Genomic DNA, 23,322 nt, shown 5'->3' on the forward strand with positions numbered 1-23,322 from the left:
AATACCCACCTACGTTGTACTTGAAAAGTTCATTCCAAAGTACTTCAAACATTTTCTGTCAAATTTATTTCCTTAAAAATATTCTTTCCTAACACGAGGAAAAATTAACTCCATTCCATTAAAATTACCCCAAGTTTCGCACAACTCACTTTTTTTTTTTACAAAGACTTATTTTTATATTTTTACTGTATTGTGAAAGTATAGGGGAGATCCATTGAATTTTACTACTTTTATAACAAATTTCTAATCACAAATAAGAAAAAGACCTCAATCTTTTTTTTGTACATAATTATTAGAGTGATTTATAAAGAACCAAAAAGACTACTAATTATGTGAATTTATGGAGAAAATTTTTCAAAGAACTTCTATGTGATACCAATTTTCATTACTAGAATACTATAAATTAGTCATGGAAAACAGCCTTTTGCCCTATTAAAGATTCTTATTTGTTTAGAAGTTTAATGTATTCAAATAACACAGTAAGACAGCTTGTTTTAAATGGAATTGGTTTGAAATGCCACAACACATCTTTATGGTATTGGCACTTATTTTTTAAAAAAGTAACTTTTTACTCAGAATCTGTTTGAATTAAGTCAGTTTCACTTATCAGTTACATAGTTAGCAAAAAAGCTTTGTTAGCATTATCCTATAATAAAAGATTTCAATCCTGGGACAAGGTCACCAATTAAATTTTGTTTCAAGTAAGACTCTAAGTTTGATTTTAAAGAGTGCAGGGCACTCTACAAGATATACACATTCACATACCTCTCTCTCTCTCTCTCCCTTTCTCTGTTTTTCCTTTCTTTTTCATCTGCTTTAGGGGGACTTTTTCTCATTAGGAATCGATTTTCAGGTATAGGAGGGATCTCTTCTGGACGGACAGTAGATTGCGGTTGTGCTTCAAGATTTTCAGTCTCACTTTCACTAGATGCACTTAACAGAAAACACACAAAACAAATTCCATTTGGTTATTATGCACCTATCCCAAATTTCCAACGGTTGGGATTTCTTTCCTTTGTAAGATGTCACATTACATATGCCATCCTGCCCCCAACAGCAAAGATGCAATTATAAAGGGGAAAATCCTCCTTCATTCTTCTGATCAACCAACCAAAAACCAAAACCAACTGTTGCCATTATCACATTCTCAGAAAGTATTTTCCAATAAAATGGATCTAAAATATAGAACTCCATAGTCAATGTACTCTGATAAATTTTAAATAGTTAAAAATGTACGTAAAGAAATTAACTGCTTTAAAGGCAACAGGCATATTAAGACAAGTTTTAGTACAAACATAGAGTATTTCCGCCAAACAGAAAAGAAAGTAAATGCACTGACACTATCTGCTTTTATTCTTGTGCTATTAAAGCAACAAAGAAAATAAAGGACTAAAAAAGCAAGAGAGAGACTTCTACACACAATAAAGACAATAATCACTGGTTGCCTGTAAATTTCATTAATCCTGTATTCCTCTCACAAAACACAAAGCTATGAAACCAAAATCATCATTTCACTAAGCTCAAACAACTGAATTGAATGGTTTATTGAAAATGGAAATGAATGTACCTAAATTTAATCTATAGACTGTAGAATCAAAATGGTCTTATACTTTGGGGCACCTGGGTGGCTCAGTTGGTTAAGTGTCTGACTTTGGCTTAGGTCATGATCTTGCGGCTCATGGGTTTGAGCTCTGCATCAGGCTCCATGCTGATAGCTCAGAGCCTGCTTCAGATTCTCTGTCTCCCTGTCACTCTGATCCTCTTCTGCATGCTCTCTGTCTCTCTCAAAAGTAATAAACATTTAAAAAAATGGTCTTCTACTTCATGTCATGAAATATTTTTCACTATTTTAACAATGCCATATAATGGATCCCAAACCCCAATAGATATGCTTATAAACAGAAGGGAATCAGAAATATAAAGCTAGTATTATATAAAAGTAAAGTTAAAACCTTTTCTTGCTTTTCTTTCGCTTCTTCTTTTCTTTCTTGTGTTTTCGGGAATTTTTCCTATGTTTCTTTTTTCTTTTTTTTGATTTCTCTTCAGAAGCACTTTCTGAATCAGAAGAATCAGAAGAGGACTGAGAATCACTTGAGCTATCTGAGTCACTAGATGAAGAGGATGATGATGATGATGACTTATGTCTTTTCTTTTCTTCTTTCTTAGCTTTAATAAGAAACAAAAAGGTTTCTGGTCAACACTCTTCAGACAGAAATTTAGATTTGCTGCAGATTCTCCCTAAGTCCAGTATTTAACACTTAGCTCACCCAGATATCTCAACTGTGGGGTACAGGAAAGGAGTCAACATTTAGGGTTGGATGGATCAAAGTTGTATCTATTACACCAAGGAACTGTGGAAAAATCACAGGAAGGTCTAAAACACTAATTTTATTTTATTTTTTTAGGATTCTTAGATCATTTTTATTTTTTAAAATACAATTTATTGTCAAACTGGCTTCCATACAACACTCAGTGCTCATCCCAACAAGTGCCCTCCTCACAAATGTCCATCACCCACTTTCCCTTCTCCCCCCGCCCCCATCAACTCTGTATGTAAAAGTCTCTTGTGGTTTGCCTCCCTCCCTCCTCTCTGTTTGTAACTTTTCCCCCCTCTCCTTCTCCCATGGTCTTCTGCTATGTTTTTCAAGATCCATATAGGAGTAAAACACTAATTTTAGCAAACAGTTGAATGACAGTTTCTAAAAAGCACAGAAGTATTTAAGAGCCCAAGATTCTTATCTTCTTGTGGTTTTTTACTTATTATCTTGTTATCAAGATTAGAGGTAGAACTGTAGAAGAGAAATAACACATACAAAAAAATATGCCGTGTGAATGTGGAAAATAAGAAACATGACTCCGCTGGCACCGGCTGGTTTCAATGTCTGAGCTTTCCTCTAATGATTAAGAAACTGAGCTTGGCTGAAGAGCAGACTTACCACAGAGTGTGGTCATTTACCCATGGTTAATAATTATGAATTGGTATCTCTACAAAAAATAATTTCAAATTGAAATTTTATTTTAACTGAAATGGATCCCCAAACTCAATGCTTTAAGGACGAGGCAACTAATATAAATAAGTGAAGTTAACCAGGTGTGCTACAAGAATTGGGGAAATAGACAAACTGAATAGAGCTTGATTCATCTAAAAATATTCTAATTCAAACCATGGTGGACTTAATTTAAAAATCATGCCAAAGATGAGACAACACTGATATACGGATAACTATAATAAACTAGAACACATCAAATATATCAGAATCCATCAGTTCATAGTGGTACTGATAAATAAAATATAAAGCATTTACCTGCTTTTCCTTACATAAACTGTGCCACAGGCTAACCAAACAGTAGATGAAAGGAAGATGCTCTTTATCATAAGTTTTCCAAGAATAAATGAAGCAGGAATTACAGAGTTAGGACAGCATCATTTTGCAACTCCTAATGAGGCACTAACACCAAGAGCTGCTGCAGGGCACAAAAATTACCCTTGTATGTGACTCCTGTTCCCATAAAAAATAATTTTTAAAAATCCACAATGCATCTAATCCATAATGCATCTAACTACGAAGTTATATGAAACAGAAGGAAAAAAAACCCACATTATATAACAAAGATGCAATCAGTATACTCCATTGTGTGCAATAATGGGAACCACCACAGGACAAATGACGTAGCTTGTTCAACAAAAAATCTCAAGGAAACATAAAGATGATGGTAGATGAAATTAAAAACAAAATTTCAAAAATCTTACAACCCTAATGTCTGAATCTTAGTTGAATTCAAACTCAAATATTAAAAAAAATAACATTAATGAAACAGTACGAAATCTGAACACTGTCAGGAATATTTAGGAAATAGGTGTGTTTGTGTATGTGCGTACTTATGACTACTATTTTTCTTAAAGAATCATTTTATAGAGGCAAATAATGAGAAATTTATTGATAAAATGTTATGCCTAGAATTTGCTTTAAAATACCAAAGGGAGGGGCTCTTCGGTGACTCAGTCAGTTAAGCATAACTTCAGCTCAGATCAGTCTGTGGGTTCAAGCCCCATGTCAGGCTCTGAGCTACGCCTGCTTCAGATTCTGTGTGTCACTCTCTGCCCCTCACCTGCTTGGTTATGCACACATACTCTCTCTCTCACAAAAAAAAAACAAACATTAAAAAAAATTTTTTTAATAACAGGGAGAACTGACCAGGATGTAAGTAAAATGAGATTGACCATGACTTAATTGTTGGTGGTAATAAACACTGTTGTTTGGTTATAGTACTTCAACCATTCTGTATATGTTGATATTTTCCATGATAAAAAAATATCAGAGGACAAAAACCCCACATCTTTGGACTACTGGTTGTTTATAGATCTTAACTGAAAGGGTTAACACACGGTTTATAACTTTTCCTTTAGCTCAGGAACACCTGAGGATTTATCACTTGGTCAAATCATTTTTGAAATTAACTCAGAATTTATAGGAGTGTATTAATTCCAAGATAAATGTCACTCTGGCTCGGGGCGCCTCGGTGGCTCAGTCGGTTAAGCGTCCGGCTTCAGCTCAGGTCAGATCTCACAGTTCGTGGGTTCGAGCCCCGCGTTGGGCTCTGTGCTGACAGCTAGCTCAGAGCCTGGAGCCTGTTTCGGATTCTGTGTCTCCCTCTCTCTCTGACCCTCCCCTGCTCGCACTGTCTCTGTCTCTCAAAAAGCATTAAAAAAAAAAAATTTTTTTTTAAAATGTCACTCTGGCTCAAGTTACTATTTCCTTCACCAAGGAATGACAGTTCACTGCCAAAACAGTTTTTCCAGTACCAATGAAATGCTGCCACACTGGAGAATGGGAGCAAGGTACAAAAGGTGAAGGGATCCCCAGTAATGGCTTCATCCCACAGTCACATTCCTCAGGATCATGAAAATCACAAGTGTGAGATGCCTGGGACACACACAAGCTCCACCTGGAAATCACGAGCTCTCCACTATGTTGTTGCTATATAAACGGTTCAGTTTCCTGTCCTGTATATCCTTCTTTATCTTTTTTTTCTTTTTTTTAACTTTTCACTTTTTGAGACAGCGTAAGCAGGGGATGGGCAGAGAGAGACAGAAACACACATTCTGAAGAAGGTTCCATGATTTGAGCTGTCAGCACAGAGCCCAACGTGGGGCTTGAATCCATGAGCTGGGAGATCATGACCTGGGCCAAAGTTGGCTGCCAAACTGACTGAGCCACCCAGGTGCTCCCGTATTGCCCTTTTGAAAAGTTATATAAACTTAGTGCTGAATGAAGTCTATTTTGTCTCATGAGTTCAATCATTAACCTGAAGCTAAGACCACTATTGTTGAGGCAGAATAGGTATATAAACATGTATAAATGGAAACATCTACTTATAATACTACAAACTTGAGAGATGGTTGGGTGGGTAGGCGTTAATCAAACTTAAAGTAACTGAAGGAATAAATTCATAATGAGTAACTCTAAATAAAAATTTAAGAGCACATAATACGCAAGCAAAATAAAAATATCCCATATAAATACAGCAATGCTTTAATTGATTACAATTACTAGCTCCAACTTATATTTTGCAATAAGATTCTTTCCTATGAGAAACACATTGCAGTTGATTTAACAAACAAGCCCACCCTCCTCCCAAATGTACTGAATATATTTCAAATGACCATTATTTAGTTCACACATGACTTTTCAAGAAAACATTTGAGTGAAGCAAGATATCACAACAATATGAAATGCCAGAACTATTTTTATGGTAATATAATCTGCCTGAGTATCAGATGACATCTACTATAAAAGGAAAATAAACTGTGTTTTAGGAAAAATGCCTGGGAAGAGAGCTTAGGAAGCTCTACGGTTAAAAAAGTGTTTTCTTCTGCTATTATTTTATAAATGAAATTTAGTTTACATCTCCCTTTCTTATGATCTGATCAAAAAAAAAAAGGAGAGAAAATGATTGAGAAAGAAATGGCAATTAAAGAACAGAAGAGTAAAAAGGAAAAAGTAGTGACATGACAAAATCAGTATTAGTTCTAATGGAATGTATCTGGAGTCTCAAAATCTGTGTTAAACTAAAATAAAAATATGATTTAGGCACATTGTGAATCTGACTGAATCTTTATCCTTCTCAGATCAGTAAGTATAGATGACCAAACCCTGTATAGTAAAAAATCCATGTGTAATTTTTGACTCCACAAAAACTTAATTGCAAACAGCCTATGTTAACCAGAAACCCTTACCAAAAATATAAACAGTCGAGTAACATACATTTTGTATGGTAAATGGATTATATACTGTATTCTTAAAATAAGCTAGAGAAAAATATTAAGAACACTGTAAGGAAAGAAAATACATTTACAGTACTGCACTATATTTATATATTTAAAAAATCCATGTATAAGTGGAACCATGCAGTTCAAACCTGCATGTTCAAGGGTTAACTATATGTTTAACTGAACAGTATATAGATATATACCCACCATGACACAAAGCTGTAGAATTATAAAGCATATGCGGAAATTCCATAGTAAATTTATAAGTTTATAAGACATACACATTCCCTTGCAGAGTTTAGAATCTATTTAGAAAACAAGACCAAGTATAGGTTCAACAGCAAATAGTATCAAAAAATATACATGTAAGTGGTAAATGTTTTAGAAACTCTGACTATAGGGGCACCTGGATTGAGTGTCTGACCTTGGCTCAGGTCATGACCTCACAGTTCGTGGGTTCGAGCCCCACATCGGGCTCTGTGCTGACAGCTGAAAGCTTGGAACCTGTTTCAGATTCTGTGTCTCCCTTTTTCCCTGCCGGTCCTCTGCTTGCACTCTGTCTCTTTCTCTCTCAAAACTAATTAAACCTTAAGAAAAAAGTATAAAAAATAGAAACTATGACTATAAATTGTATATGGATTTAGAACAAAGTACACGGAATAGGGAAAAGAATAGTAAAGTAGAAAGGCTTTGAAGAATTACAGTCAGTTCTACTGTTATACAATATATGTATTCCTATAAATCACTGTGCTATATATGAAAAATTACACAAGAAAATCCACATGGCTTATGGGAAGAAAAGGGCACAACATTCAAACTTCATCAATGACACATTAAAAAAGAAAAGGAAACTAATAAAAATGGCAGCAGAGTTTCACACATTAAATGGTTAAGAAATAGATAAATATGGTGCTTTACTTTGGAAAAACAAAACAAAACCAGGGTTTGCTTCTAAAAGTCAATGTCAGGAGACTGTAGTTTGTGATTACTATAAAGTAGTAGAAGGAGGGTGATCTGAAATCAGCTGGAAAGTCTTAGCCACAGACTGTGCTTAGGTGTGGCTCATAACGTACGTTGTGGGGAAAAGTGGGGAGTATGATCTGGACTTACAAAATGCTAATAAGCACTGAAAAAAGTCTTTATAAATATAATCTAAGAATGAGTAGACTGTAATCGAGGAGGTAAAAGGCCTGCACTCTGAAAACTATAAAAACATGAATGAAAAAATTGAAGATGACAAAAAAAAAGAAAAAAGGAAAGATACTCCATGCTCATGGACTGGAAGAACAGATATTGTTAGAATGTCCATTTTGGGAACGCCTGGGTAGTTCGGTCAGTCGGTTGAGTCTCTGACTTCAAAGCTCAGGTCATGATCTCAGTTAACGAGTTCTGGAGTTGACAGTTCAGAGTCTGGAGCCTGTTACAGATTCTGTCTCCCTCACTGCCCCTCCCCCACTCGTGCCTGTCTCTGTCTCAAAAATATACATAAGCATTTAAAAACATTTATTTAAAATGTCCATACCACTCAAAGCAATCTACAGATTTAATGCAAATCTTACTGAAATATCAAGAACATTTTTCAAGAACTAGAACAATCCTAAAACTTGTATGGAAACACAAAAGATCCCAAATAGCCAACAGAATCTTAAAAAAGAACAAAGCTGGAGGCCCCACAATTTGAAATTTCAAGATATACTACCAAGCTGCAGTAATCAAAACAGTATGCTACTGGCCCGAAATAGATGCACAGATCAATGGAACAGAAGAAATCTCAGAAATAAACACACAAGGAGTGCCTGGGTGGCTTAGTTAGTTAAGCATCCAACTTCAGCTCAGGTTATGATCTCATAGTTCATGGGTTCAAGCCCTGCATCAGGCTCTCTGCTGACAGCTCAGAGCCTGGAGCTTGCTTCCAATTCTCTGTCTCCCTCTCTCTCTGTCCCTCCCCTGCTTATGCTCTTTCTCTGTCTCAAAAATAAACAAACAAACAAAAATTTAAAAAAAAAAGGAAAGAAACACAATTATATGGTCAATTAGTCTATGACAATGGAGGAAAGAATATGCAAAGGCAGTCTTTTCAACAAACGGTGTTAGGGAAACCTACACAGCTACTTGTAGAAGAATTAAACCAGACCACTTTCTAACATCATACACAAACAAACATAAAGTCAAAATGGGTTAAGAATATAACTCAGAAACCATAAAAATCCTAAATTAGAGCTCAGGAAGTAATTTCTCTGATAGCAGCTGCATTTTCTAGATCTGTCTCCTGAGGCAAGGGAAACAAAAGCAAAAATAAACTACTGGTACAACATCAAAATATAAAGCTTCTGCATAATGAAGGAAATAGCAAAACCGAAGGACAATGCACTGAATGGAAGATATTTGCAAATAACATATCCAATAAAAGGTTAGTGTCCAGAAAATATAAAAAACTTTTAGTACTTAATACCAAAAAACCCAAATAATCCAATTCAAGCTGGGCAGAAGACTTTGGTTGGCATTTCTCCTAAGATCCAGAGGGCCAACAGACACATGAAAAGATGTTCACCATCACTAATCATCCGGGAAATGCAAAACAAAACCATAATAAGGTATCACTTCAAACCTGTCAGAATGACTAAAAACACAAGACACAAGAAAAAGTGTTGGCAAGCATGTGGAGAAAAAAGAACCTTTGTGCACTGTTGGTAGGAATGCAAATTGGCATAGCCACTCTGGAAAACAGTATGGAGGTTCCTCAAAAAGTTAAAAATAGAACCTTCCCATGATCCAGTAATTCCACTATCGACCCAAAGAACACAAAAACACAAATTCGAAGATATATGCACTCGTTTATTGCATCATTATTTACAAGAGTGAAATTATGGAAGCAGCCCAAGTGTCCACGGATAGAGATGAATGGATAAAGATAGTGTGTGCACATTGGAATATTACTCAGCCATAAAAAAGAATGAAAACTTGCCATCTCCAACAACATGGATGAATCTAGAGGGTATAATACTAAGTAAAATAGTCAGTGAAAGACAAATATTATATAATTTCACTCATGGAATTTAAAAAACAAACAAAAAAAAAAACAAAGAAAAAAGAGACAAACAAAAAACCTCTCTTAACTATAGAGAACAAACTATAAGTTACCAGAATGGGGGCAGAATGGGTGAACTACGTGAAAAGGATAAAGAGTACATTATCATGGTGAGTACTGAGTAATGTATAGAGTTGCTGAATCACTAAAACTTATATCAATCAATAAAATGGCAAAAGGAATTTCTCCAAACAGAAAGGAAATAACAGAAAATGACTTTGAATTTCAGAATGAAAAAAAACAATAGAATGAGTAAAAGATAAGGGATAAAAGAATGAAATCAGATCATATAAATGGCTCTTAAATTAAAAGGTGTTAACAGGCGCCTGGGTGGCTCAGTCGGTTGAGTGTCCAGCTTTGGCTCAGGTCATAATCTCACGGTTTGTGGATTTGAGCCCCGCGTCCGGCTCTGTGCTGACAGCTAGCTCTGAGCCTGGAGACTGCTTCAGATTCTGTATCTCCCTCTCCCTCAGACCCTCCACTGCTTACACTGTCTCTATCTCTCAAAAATAAATAAAAAACATTAAAAAAATTAAAATAATTAAAAGATGTTAACATCACCAGGTGCCTGGGTGCTTCAGTCAGCGAAGCATCCGACTTCATCTCAGGTCATGATCTTGTGGTTCGTGAGTTCAAGCCCTGTATCAGGCTCTGTGCTGTCAGCTTAGAGCCTGGAGCCTGCTTTGGATTCTGTGTCTCCCTCTCTCCCTGCCCCTCCCCTGCTCACACACACTCTCTCTCTCTCTCTCTCTCTCTCTCTCTCCTTTAAAAAAAAAAAAAAAAAGATGATAACACCAGGAGTGCCTGGATGGCTCAGCTGGTTAAGCAACTGACTCCTGATTTCAGCTCAGGTCATGATCTCACAGTTTGTGAAACTGAGTCCTACAATGTGGTCTGCACTGACAGCACAGAGCCTGCTTAGGATCCTCTCTCTTTTGCCCCTTCCTCTCTCAGCCCCTGCCCCGCTTTCTCTCAAGAAAAATAAAACTGGAAAAACAAACAAACAAACAAATCCCAACCTATTATTAGGCTGGTAAAAATTATAGATTGGTTGGGATGTCTGGGTCGTTTAGTCGGTTAAGCGTCAAGACTTTGGGCCAGGTCATGATCTTGCGGTTCATGAGGTCAAGCCCCACGTCAGGCTCTGTGCTGACAGCTCAGACCCTGGAGTCTACTCTGTACTTTGGATTCTATGTCTCCCCTTCTTTCTGCCCCTCCTCCTCTCACGCTGTCTCCCCCCCCCCCCCCAAAAAAAACCAAACAGGGGCGCCTGGGTGGCTCAGTTAGTTGAGCATCCGGCTTTGGCCTCAGGTCATGATCTCATGGTTTGTGGATTCAAGCTGTGCTGACAGCTAGCTCAGAGCCTGGAGCCTGTCTTTGGATTCTGTGCCTGCCTCTCTCTCTCTGATCCTCCCCTGCTCATGCTGTCTCTCTCTCTCTCTTTCTCTCAAAAATAAATAAAACATAAAAAAAAATTAAAAAAATTTTTAGAAAGGTTATATACAGTTTGGCAATACATGGCTTTGCAAAGTATATAAGGGTAATTTATTTTCTATTGTTTATCATATTTTATCTTCTAGGGACAGCATGAGTGGGGGAGGGCAAAGAGAGAGGGAGACACAGAATCTGAAGTAGGCTCCAGGCTCTGAGTTGTCCACATAAAGCCTGACATGGGGCTCAAACTCACAAAGCATGAGATAATGACCTGAGCCAAAATCAGACACTTAACAGACTTAGCACTCAGGTGCCCCAGAAGGTAATTTATGTTCTTATATTCAGTGGCAGTGTCTACCAAAATTACAAATTCATGACCCCTGTAATTGGTCAATTCCACTTTTAGGAATTTATTCTATAGATGTTTTAAAACTTCCAAGTATGACAACAATGGGATCCTGTAAAAAAAAAACACAACAACAAACCCCACTGCTTGCCTAACCATTTACACAAAATCTACTTCAAAGTATCTTTAATAGGGGCACCTGGGTGGCTCAGTCAGTTAAGCATCCGGCTTCAGCTCAGGTCATGATCTCACAGTTCGGAGGTTCGGGCCCCACATCGGGCTCTGTGCTGACAGCTAGCTCAGAGCCTGGAGTCTGCTTCAGAGTCTGTATCCTTCTCTCTCTCTCTGACCCTCCCCTGCTCCCACTGTCTCTCTCTGTCTCTTAAAAATAAATAAAAAACATTTAAAAAAGTATCTTTAATAAACATTTAGGTATCCTTAAGATAAAAACGAAACACTACTTAAATCACCACAATGCAAGTTAAAAATATTGGATGAAAAGAAATAACAAAGAGTAACACTTTAAACTGTGGGGGCAATTTATGGATAGTTTTTTAGATTATATAGTTTGCTTATCACTATGTAAAAGAATTTCCCAAACCTATACACTGACCTTTTTGGAGGGTGGGGTGGGGTACAGTATAATCTTATTATTAGGTATTGACTACAAATATGATAAAGAAAAAAAAAAACAACTCCAGAACATTTTACTCATTAAGATCTCAGGTACAAAAAAAAAAATGTTGCCTTACTCACTTTTGAGATCTATATACTTATACCAATGATTTTCGAATGTAACCTCTATATTGAAGGAAATTTCTAGCATATCATCAAGTCAGATCTGAAATAAAGAACAGAACTATTTCTAAAATAGATCTCTTTTAGGTATTTTCATTTCATATTACTGGTCTCACCTAGATAGTTTCTAAGTTTAACATCCCACTATCTTCCAATAAAAGTTCTATCAGCACTGTTCCTAATTCCACATTAAGAACAATGGATAGCTGCTATATAAATGAAACTCTGGGGTTCTCACCGTCTCCTGAGTACAAGATTCACTGGCTGTTTCCTCTACTGTGTTCTTTTTTGTGTACTTCCAGGCAATGTTTCCTACCACATACATGCAAAATTTCTGCTCATACAACTGTCTATTGAATATCTATCTATAATTCAGCATTTGTGTTTCTGAAACATAGAACTCTGTAATATAGCAATGGTCCCGTCTCTTATTGCACCGTCAATGTGTGCACAGACCTCTCTTTTAACCTGACGTCATGCCAACTCCTGAAAAATCAGTAAGTACCCTGACTTAAGCAGTGGTTTCACTCTCTGGTGGTCTGTGTTCTATCCTCCATGCTGTCCCTTGACAGCCTCTACAGAAATGCAGTTTTTATTAGCCTCCAGTGTTCCATTCCTGCATGTGTTGGAAGGTTTTTTTCTGAACCTGCTCAGCTATATTCAAATGGCTACAAAAAAACAAAATTTCCAATTTTGCCAGAGCTAAAGGGAGAAAGGCCCAAAATTGCCCAGACTCACCAAGACCATATACAGGTGGGCCCAGACAGTCAGAATTCTTCAGAAGTCTTTTTGTTTTCTTTCAGGAAGTTAGAAAAAGAAAAAAAAAGATTCTGTATTTATTTCTTTTTAAACTGGGGTGTAAATCCCTCAAACAAGGTTTTAAATATAATAATGATGAACACCACAGTGTTGCACAAAGCTTTTTGACTGTTTTTAATTTAAAGCTGTAAGGAGGCCATCAAACTTACAAACTGGATGTGAGACACAGCTCTGCCTAAAAAAAGATTATATAGATGCATGATCCATTCTGACCAATGTTCTGAGTGGTAATTAGACTGTAGGGTAACAGGTTCCAAACTTTGTGACCTTAAATATAAAGATATTTTCGTATTTCCACAGTATGGTCCAGAACAGAGTAGTCATGGGAATGTTGCTCAAAACACATCTGACCTGTAAAGGAACTCCTGGGAAGACACTAATAAAGGGCCAAAGGTTCCCTCCCCACCTGCTGAAACTGATAAGGGCACAGTATGCTTCCTTAGCAAGAGTTTGAGGAACACACACTAGGATGCTACATCAACTTTCAACACAACTACCTGGTCACAATGGCATCAGCAAAGTTAGCATTTATCTCTACCAGGTGAAAATACATTATGAAGACATAAATAGTAATATACAAAGAGTGACATTCATTTACTTTCTCATTCTTTCAGCAAATATTCAAACACTGACCTTTTAATACCAAAAGAATGTTTACACCAAATTTATTAGAGAATCTATGCTTATGGTTTAAAATGTGTATTTTTTATTATCCCAGTTTCTTCCTAGATATATACACCACAGTATCTTTAACTTTTATAAGCAGAGAATAAATCCCAACAAAAGAGACCTTATAGACATAAAATACAAAAAAAAAAAAAAAAAAACAAACCCACTAAAACCCTAGTTTTTAGTAGAAAATAAAAGATAAAGATTTCCTAGCTGATATGGGAAGAAATAATGCCTTAAATGAAAATATTCCAATGATACTAACAACAGTCTTAAGGATTAAGTATCAGTGTCAGGGTGTAATACTTGCAAAAACATTAATATAGATTGCTTTTGGTTTTTGTTTTTTTTTTTTAAACGTAAGATATTCAACGTCTCATTCTTCACTGGATCTTCACAAACACAAAGCGTACGTTATATATGTTGTGTGTACATAAACATAGACGGCCAGGTTCATGAACGCCAACAAGTTCTATAAACAGTCCCAGTCCCATTATGAGCTGCAGCAAATTCCTGCAATGGTTTACAAGGGGTGTGTGTGTGGGTGTGTGTGTTTATAATATGATAGAAAAGGAAATTATCAGAACCAAAGTAGAATACAGAAACAAATTTAAAAATAAGCTTTTATGACCAGCTTGGGTTTCTTTAAGTTAAAACAAAACAAATCTACTTATTTCTAAAAATGGAATCAGTATATCATACAAAGGAAATCAGTATACCTAAAACTTGAGAACAGAATGTTCCACTTAGGGCAATTCTGAAAGGAATGTTAAAGATTTTAATGAGTTAGCAATACATAATAGAAAAAGCTCTAGATCTGGAACCAGCAAGCTTGGGTTTGAAGCTTAGTTCCCTGATGTGGCAAATAACTTAATCTCCTTGATGATCTTCATCTGTAAAATGGGAGAAATACTACAGGGTTATTGTAAGGATGAGAAAGGATTATAGGGGCACCAAGGTGGCTGAGTTGCTTAAGGGCTGGACTCCTGACTTTGGCTCAGGTCATGATCTCACAGTTCGGTCCATGCAATCAAGCTCCACATGCAGCTGTGCTCGACAACACGGAGCCTGGCTGGGATTCCCTGTCTCTCTCTCTCACTCAAAAATCAATCAATTAAAAAAAAAAAGATTACAGATGATTCACATTGGTTAAACATGAAAAACTAAGTATGGATACCATTCCCTAGACTAGTAAGAATAGGAAGAATAGAGTCCATTTATTATTTTATTGTTTTCTACACATGTAATCTCCCCCCATTACTTACAGGGTAACAGAGAACTCAATATCTGTCAAAAATAATGGCAGTTACATATTTCACATATATAAACACTTAAAATATTAAGTAAAGAAAAAATCTATCAAGTAAAAAAGTTCCATAACATCGTACCAAACTATTGGTCATGTTAATTTCAAATGTTCTGGTCTAAGTAAAAAAGTTTCTCAAATATTCCAAATGCTCTGAATCTCAGTAGCGCATGAAGGGAAATAATTTATTCTCTGAAGTTTCTTAATCTATGTTATGACAATCTTCAATTTTGTCATTGTCCCCTTCGCTGTGACTTTCTCTAGTATTTATTTACCATGCTAATTTAGACATAATAAAACTTAGACAGTAAAAAAACAAAACAAAACCCCAAAACAAAGTAGAAGAAGGATAAATTACAGCAAATTAATATGAAGGGAAAATTAGAGAGGCACCTGGGTGGCTCAGTTGGTTAAGTGTCTGACTTTGGCTCAGGTCATGATCTTATGGTTCCTGAGTTTAAGCCCTGTGTCAGGCTTTGTGCTGACGGCTCAAAGCCTATAACCTGCTTCGAATTCTGTGTCTCCCTCGCTCTCTGCCCCTCCCCAGCTCACACTGTGACTCACTTGCTCTCTAAGATAAATAAACATGAAAAATTTTAAAAAGGGAAAATTAGATGACTCCATGCTAAATGAACAAAGTATGAAGATAAAAGACATTCAGAAAACACAAACGCCTCATATTTATATTCACATTAGTCTGAATTTTACGCCAACTATTTAGATTGTGCTTGTTTAGTATGCATAAGAATTATCAGAAATATGTACTTGTTTTTACCTTTAGATTTGGGAATTAGCTCTCCACAACTGAGTATCCGCACCTCAGCAAATGGTTTGCTAGCCGCATCTGTTTTCTGATTTTCTATCTCTCTTACAACTTCTTGACCAGATATCACTTGCCCAAAAACAACATGATGCCTAAAGAATCAAGTAAAAATGATTAAATAAAAGCTTTTAATTTTAACATTAATTTAAAGTGGCCAAAAAATAAATGAAAATAATCTTTACCCATCTAAGTGAGGAGTTGGCTTCGTTGTTCTTTGGAAGTCATCAGATAGGAGAATAAAAACAAAGTCAGAGAAAAACAAAGTTAGCATCTCTAAAAAGGAAAAGAAAATAACTTCATTGGAAACAAAGTTGCATACAAAGAAATCACATACTATTTTAACATAATATAATTTTATTACATTAACCTTAAGTTGAACAGAAAGAATTCAAGATGCTTTCTACATAATATATTTTCAAAAACTTATTCTGATCATGAATGTAATGTCTACTCACTGTTGAGAACTTACATGTAAAGTTGAGATTTTGGTGTTATTTCTATTCATTCATGTTTTTGGTATGTGACTGGGTTCTTACTGAACATGTAGAATGTTTTATGGTTTTTATTAATTCTATTATATGGGCAGACCACAATTTATCAAAAGATTCTACTAGTTTATGGGTTTAACAATAGTGCTTTTCAATCCTAACATTTTAAACAGTTAAAGCATAGGTCAACCCTTTAACTGTGGTTTTGTTTTCCGCAGTTTCAGTCACCCACAGTTACCTGCGGTCAATCACAGTCTGCTTCTAAGCAGACAATCTGCCATCTGACATACTACCAGTTCAACAGTAATCTAACACTACATCACAATGCCTGTAATTCACCTCACTTCATCTCATCAGGTACACATTTTACCATCTCACATCATCACAAGAAGGGTAAGTACAATACAGTAAGAGAGTTTGATAGAGAACACATTCATATAACTTCTGTTAGAGTGTATTGTTTTACTGCTACTGTTGTTAATCTCTTACTAGGCCTATTTTATAAATTAAATTTATCATAGGTATGTCTATATAGGAAAAAATGTAACATATACAGAGTTCAGAACTATATGCAGTTTCAGACATCCACTAAGGGTGGAGTGGGGGGAGAATCCTTGAAATGTACTTCCCGTGGATAAAAGGGGACTTGTGATGTATTCAGACAGCCCTCACATATGCTCTGTTGGACCAGAACAGAAATAGTGTTTATAAAATTAATTAGCTGTCAGCATTAAAAATTTTGGATACTTTCACTCAAAAATCCAGATTTCAGACCTTTTGGAATACTGGAAGGTGTGGCACCTACATGTGACAATAGGCAATAAGTGGTCGGGCTGACTATCCTTATCTTTTTAATATAGGGATTATCAGTTTAGATTCTTGTTTCAGCAGGCTTTATTGGCTTACGTTACCTGCCTAAGATCCAAAGGCCTTTGAATTTATTTTGCCTGATATACAAGCAAACTTCACATTGAAGAAAGAAATCTGGATTAGAGCTTTTGACAAAACACAAAATAAGCAAAAAATCCTGCAAAAAAGTAATCTTTTAAAATCTTATTTTTTCTGCTCCACACCAAACTCAAAAGCTTTGTAGTTAAGAAGACTGATATTGGTGTAGATTGAAGATGGACACTGTATATCATTTATTATTTTAAAGAATCTTATCAAACAAGACATAGATGGGGTGCCTGGGTGGCTCAGAGCCAAAAGCCTGCTTCAGATTCTATGTCTCCTCTCTCTGCCTCTTCCCCACTCGTGCTCTGTCTCCCTCAAAAATAAACATTAAAAAATATTTTCTTTAAAGGCATTAGAAATTTGGAAAAAAGGACACAATTTAAGCTAACCTTTAGTTAAAGCCCACATGATAGTAATTAAAAAACTTCAATCATGTACATGTACTTTTACAAGTTCACCTTACTTGTAAAACTAACCCCTTATTGCTTTCTTCCTGTTAACAGATAGGCTCACCTGAAGTTGCTTAAACCATCTAGAGATGTAAAAACCATTGTGTATACCAGATGTGTATTTATATTACATGTTACATTCAATGTATACACATATTTTGCATCTAGATTTAGTCAATCCTCACCTCATAGATTCCATACTTGCAAGTTCACTTGCTCACTACAATTTATTTATAACCCCTAAACCAATACTCTGCATTTTCATATTGGTGGAAAAGTATACTGAGAGGAGTGGAAAAACTGCAACTCTTGTACAGTGTTGGTAGGAACGTAAAATGATACAACCACTGTAAAAAAACAGTTTAGTGGTTCCTCACAGAACTAACCACAGACTTACCATATGATCTAGCAATTCCACTTGAGAAAGGATTCAAACAAATATGAGTATGTCAATGTTCACTGCAGCATTATTCATAATAGCCGAAAGGTAGAAACAACTCTAATGTCCACCAATAGATGAACATGGATAAACAAAATGTGGTATATACCTATAATGGAGTGATACTCAGCCATAAAAAGGAACGAAGTTCTGATACAAGTTACAACATGGCTAAACCTTGAAAACATGCTATGTGAAATAAGGTTAACACAAAAGGACAAATATTGCATGATTCTGCTTATATATCTAGAATAGGAAAGTTCATGGAGATGGATAACAGAATAGAGGTTACCAGGGGCTGACGGTAAAAAGAAATGGGTTAGTTTTGGGGACAATGAAACCATTTTGGAAACAGTAAAGACAGTGGCATAATACTGTGAATATAATTAAAAATCATTAAATTATATACTGAAAAGCAGGTAAAATGGCAAATTTTATATTACCTATGTTGCCACAATAAATTAGATTTTTAAGATTTAAAACTGAAGTTGCCTCCTTTGAAAATAATAAAAACAATAAAACACAAGTTAAAGAAGGATTACCTAGAAACTAAGAGAGATAAGGAAAAATCAACACATGGAGTTAAGATTCTGAGACTGTATGTGAAGGATTACATAAACTTAACAGAGAAGTTTCGGTTAACACAGAAAGGGTTTTAATTTAAAGGAAAACAAATAACACTCAGTGTTGTCGAGAATCTGGTGACACTGAAACTTGCATACTGTTGATACTAGAGTACACTATGTAGCAACATATATAGAAAGGCTTAAAAATATGTAAACATTTCACTAACTTCAACTTATGTAAAATAATTAAAAATGCTTCAAATAATAGGTACAACAATGTTCACTGCAGCAGTCTGAAAACCAGGAAGCAAGCCAAGTGTTCAAAATTTAGATAAATAAAGGGGCTCCTAGGTGGCTCAGTCAGTTAAGCATCCAACTCTAGATTTCAGTGTGGGTCATGATCTCACTGTTTCGTGGATTTGAGTACTGCATTGAGCGCTATGCTGAACCTGCAGAGGCTTCTTGGGATTCTTTCTCCCTCTCTGTCCCTCTCCTGCAGGCTTGCTCTCTTGGTCTCTCTCAGAATAAATAAATAAACTTTAAAAAAAATTAGACAAATAAAGCATAGTACATTCAACCAATGGATTCACATATAGCTATTAAAATATTAGTACATAGCAGATGTGCAGAGGTTTATTTTATATCCAAAAGTTGTTTAGAGTATATGCAACAGTTAGGTTATATTTTTACTGCAAAGAAAGATGCTCTGGGGATGGAAATATTTTTCTTTTATCTATGTTCTAATATAAATTGTTTCCATTTAAAAAATCAGAAAGACCCATGTGAAGTCAATTAGTTGAACGAACTAGAGTCTATTCACACACCAGAGTATTACGCAGCTGCAAAACAAAGGAAAAGGATCTCTATGAACTGATATGGAGTGATTTCCAGGATATATTGCTAAGCGAAAAGAACAAAAAACACTATGTAGTAAGCTATCTGTTGCATAAGAAAAAAAGGAAAATAAGAAAACATGTATGTATCTGTGCTTATTTTTGTAAAAAGAAAATGGAGGAAAATAAGCCAAAAACGATTGAGGTTTCATTACTAATATGGATGGATGGGAATGGGATGAAAAAATGGGGACTGGCAATGGAGTATAAAGTTAGGTGGGAGTGATACTTAAGAGGCATTCTTTTTTTATAAACTCAAAAAAAAGCTAAAAACAAATCAAAACAAGGTGAGAGAACAAAATATAATCATACACAAATGAACCAACATATTTTAAGCCACAATACCACAGTAAATTCACACCAAAAGGTACTAATCTGAGTCACTTTTAAACACATTATCTTTACTACATACTCTCAGTCTAAAAACAAAAGTAACTATAAATAAATAGTAACTCTAGTTAGTAGGTTACTTTTCATAATGGTATACAATAACAATTTTTTATGTAGAATCCAGCAAATGGGTAGATATTCTGAAGATAATGGGAATTACAAAATATGGAGTAGTAAATCACTGGAATAAGCCATATGGTGCTTACAGATTAAGTTCTTCTGAGACCAGGAGAATTTAAAGCTATTGAGGAGGAGAGCAAATCTGTACCGATAAGACATGATACAAAATATGTACTGTTGAGAAGAGCCCTGGCCAAAATTTTTCGGGGGTCAGAGCTGGAAGCATTAGCAATACCCACTTTGGGACTTATAAATAATTTAAAGTAAGTATGCAAATTCACAAATATAGAATCTTTGAATAATGAGGATCAACTGCATTTCATTCTTTGTAAACAAGTAATTTATAGAGATACTCTGTAAATATTCTATTATTAAACTTGCCCTCTAAACAGATCATTCTTTCCTCAATCAATCATTATGGAGATGACTGCAAAATGGTAACTTTCAAATGATTCCTTTTAAATTTATTAGTGGACAGTCTACTACAAAACAGCTTTTTCTTCTCCCTTGTTATTTGTTTATTATATCTGTGTGGGCTGCTGGATTTCTGTTTTATTTGCTAATCCAATACTATCATTATTTCTTTTGATGCTCAAATTGTCCTAATCTGGTCAAGGGGAACCTTACCCTTTCAGGCTGGCTCTTGTGTCCTTTTGACAAGTCTTTATAATTTGTAAACTTCAGCAGTACAGTTCAATTTCCCTTTCAACAATTTTGCTTTCTTCAACAATTCACTGTTCCCCTTCCTTCAGAAAATTTCCCCATCATGGATCCCTCTTCTATTTATTACCAATGAGAAATGACACACCAAGAAAGGGATATTTGAAATGATCATAACATAAAAACTTACATGAAGAACTGTGAACCGTTTGTATCCTTCCCTCTGTTGGCCATAGACAAAAGAAATTCTTTGTTGTGTTTAACAGCAAAACTCTCATCTACAGAGAAGCAAAGTTTTCATTTAAATTACAGGTATAACAGGTATAATAAAGGGCAGGTTAAAAGAAGAGAGAATCAAATATTAAACCTTCCTTCTTCCACCTTTTTAGATTAAAACATTTCTAATTTTCAATACCTTGCTATAAATTCAAATACTATTATCACCCCCCTCTTTCCATTTGCATTTATTTGTCTTTTATATATTTCTGGAAAAGACAACACAACTTTGCTTATCCAAACAAAAAAATAAAATGTTCCTAAGAAAGGAAGAGAAAGAAACCAGATAGGATTCTTCTATATTTCCTGTTTCTTTTCTGAGCACAAAAAAGTACATATGGTATTTTAAGCACAGAAAGCTACTCATTAACTAATCTCTGCCACAGCATCATTTATTGCAAAGAGTAGCTTGCCTTCCAATCTTGGATTAGAATATGAGAACCCAAGTAGAATGTGAAACAGAATTTTACTGAATCCCCTAAAGTGAAAGATATGAAATATGAAATTATTTCCACATCCACGTTTAGTCTTTAAAATGATCTTCAAATAAACAATTCCAGAAATAAAATTTAAATTTGAGAAAAACATTACAGCCAAAGTTTAAAATATCAAAGGGATTTTTTTTTTAATTTTTATTTATTTTTGAGAGACAGAGACAGCACAAGCAGGGGAGGGTCAGAGAGAGAGGGAGATACAGAATCTGAAGCAGGTTCCAGGCTCTGAGCTAGCTGTCAGCACAGAGCCCGACGCAGGGCCCAAACCTACGAACCGTGAAATCATAACCTGAGCTGAAGCCGGACACTTAACCGACTAAGCCACCCAGGTGCCCCTCAAAGGGATTTTTAAAAGAGTGCACAGAAGGGGTGCCTGGGTGGCTCAGTTGGTTAAGCATCTGACTTGTGGTTTTGGCTCAGGTCATGATCTCACGGTTTCTGGGTTTAAGCCCTGCATCGGGCTCCATGCTGGTTTGGGATTCTCTTTCTCTCACTCTCTGTCTCTTACCTGCTCATGCTTGTTCTCTCTCAAAATAAATTAAAAAAAAAAAAAAAGATAAAGAAAGTGCACAGGAAAATGGACCCACTAAACATGTGAATACTGTTATACTTACGAAATATTGATACATCTCTTTTAATAAAGATTAAGTTAAGCTGGGGAAGTGCCCATTCTAGCACTATAATTCTAAGAGTTTATTATAGATCATTGAAACCCTTCAAATAATATGATATTAATGTTCTAAACATACAAAAAATCCTTCTTCTATAAAAAGTCTATCATATAAATGTCTTCATTAGAAAGTTAACTTTGGGACTCACTGAATGCAGCTGGGTATTAGTATATTGTTTAATAATCTTATTGATTCAACAGAGAAACAGCAAATACAGAAAACATTAAAAATACAACTTAAATGTAAACGTCTTTACCTTCAAAAAATCCTCCATAAATAGATTCCCCTCCTCGTCCATTCCCTAAGAATGAGAAACATGGACTCTTGAGCTCTCAAGACAGTAACCTCTTTGAAGGTGCCACCTAAACAAAATGCTGCTTACAGAGTAGGTGCCTGAATGACTTTGAATCAGAAATACTCAAAGGTTCACAGCAAATCATAAAAGACATTAAAGTCATTACTGACAAGATCCCAAATCACTTTCTTTCTCTCTGATACAATAGTAAGAATGTGACAAAGCCTATTAAGATTTGTGGAAAAAAGAACACTCGGATTTTAATGATTATGTAGATCTTTGAACAAAAGTTAGATTTTTTCAAAATATCTTTAAAAATACAATTTCAGTTTTTTTACAACTTAAAAACTATATTGTAAATTAGGGATTTACTAATTGTAGTTAGGGATTACTAGTTTTGACACAACAAAACACACATACTGAAAGATTACTACGAGATGAATAGTGTTTGGCTTTTTATTCAGAAGCACATTTGTGAAATTAATTCGTGCATCAAAAGTAAAATGGTCTCCTGTGTGCTTCCTTCTTTTGTTTATGAGCACTTCTAGAGACTTGTCAAACTTTAAGGTCTATGATACTTAACAAAGTATTATGATTTTCTTCTGTGGGATTCAAAGTCTTACCCTCACTGAAGTCACCACCTTGAACCATAAAATCCTTGACAACTCTGTGAAAGAGACAACTCTTGTAATGTAATGGTTTCTGAGTTGATTTCCCTGTCCCCTTTTCACCTACAGAAGAAAAATTAGTAAGCCATTTAGTAAGGGAAAAAAATCAAGGAAACAGTATTAAAGCAAAATCAATGATAAAAGTTTTTCCCTGTAAAATATACCCTTCTTGAACTATGTAAATGTCTTTAAACTAGAGAATTTTCACTCCCCTCAGGAATTTTTTTTAGGTTCATTTAAAAATCACTAGTGTTTTTCTGGAGAGTGTAGAAATGTAGAAATCAATCTCAGATAAAAGCCCATTGCAAGTAGTATTTCTAGGGGTGCTTGGGTGACTCAGCCAGTTGAGAATCTGACTCTTGATTTCAGCTCAGGTCATGACCCCAGGGTCATGGGACTGAGCCT

At 35.5% G+C, this 23,322-nt stretch overlaps 1 protein-coding gene across 8 annotated transcripts in view; it reads right to left on the reverse strand.

Annotated features, from left to right (window-relative positions):
* The window catches only part of PPIG (peptidylprolyl isomerase G), a 47,777-nt gene that overhangs the window by 9,071 nt on the left and 15,384 nt on the right, over nucleotides 1–23,322 (reverse strand). For all 8 annotated transcript variants that reach the window (XM_029934425.1, XM_029934429.1, XM_029934431.1 and 5 more), the window contains 7 exons: nucleotides 22,873–22,980; nucleotides 22,211–22,255; nucleotides 20,704–20,791; nucleotides 15,737–15,766; nucleotides 15,507–15,646; nucleotides 1,953–2,166; nucleotides 766–933 (listed from right to left, as the gene is read on the reverse strand). In XM_029934425.1, the coding sequence (XP_029790285.1) occupies nucleotides 766–933; nucleotides 1,953–2,166; nucleotides 15,507–15,646; nucleotides 15,737–15,766; nucleotides 20,704–20,791; nucleotides 22,211–22,255; nucleotides 22,873–22,980 (793 nt within the window). The remainder of the gene's footprint in view (nucleotides 1–765; nucleotides 934–1,952; nucleotides 2,167–15,506; nucleotides 15,647–15,736; nucleotides 15,767–20,703; nucleotides 20,792–22,210; nucleotides 22,256–22,872; nucleotides 22,981–23,322) is intronic.

This window comes from Suricata suricatta, chromosome 3, assembly GCF_006229205.1.
Source record: "Suricata suricatta isolate VVHF042 chromosome 3, meerkat_22Aug2017_6uvM2_HiC, whole genome shotgun sequence".
Taxonomy (NCBI): Eukaryota; Metazoa; Chordata; class Mammalia; order Carnivora; family Herpestidae; genus Suricata; species Suricata suricatta.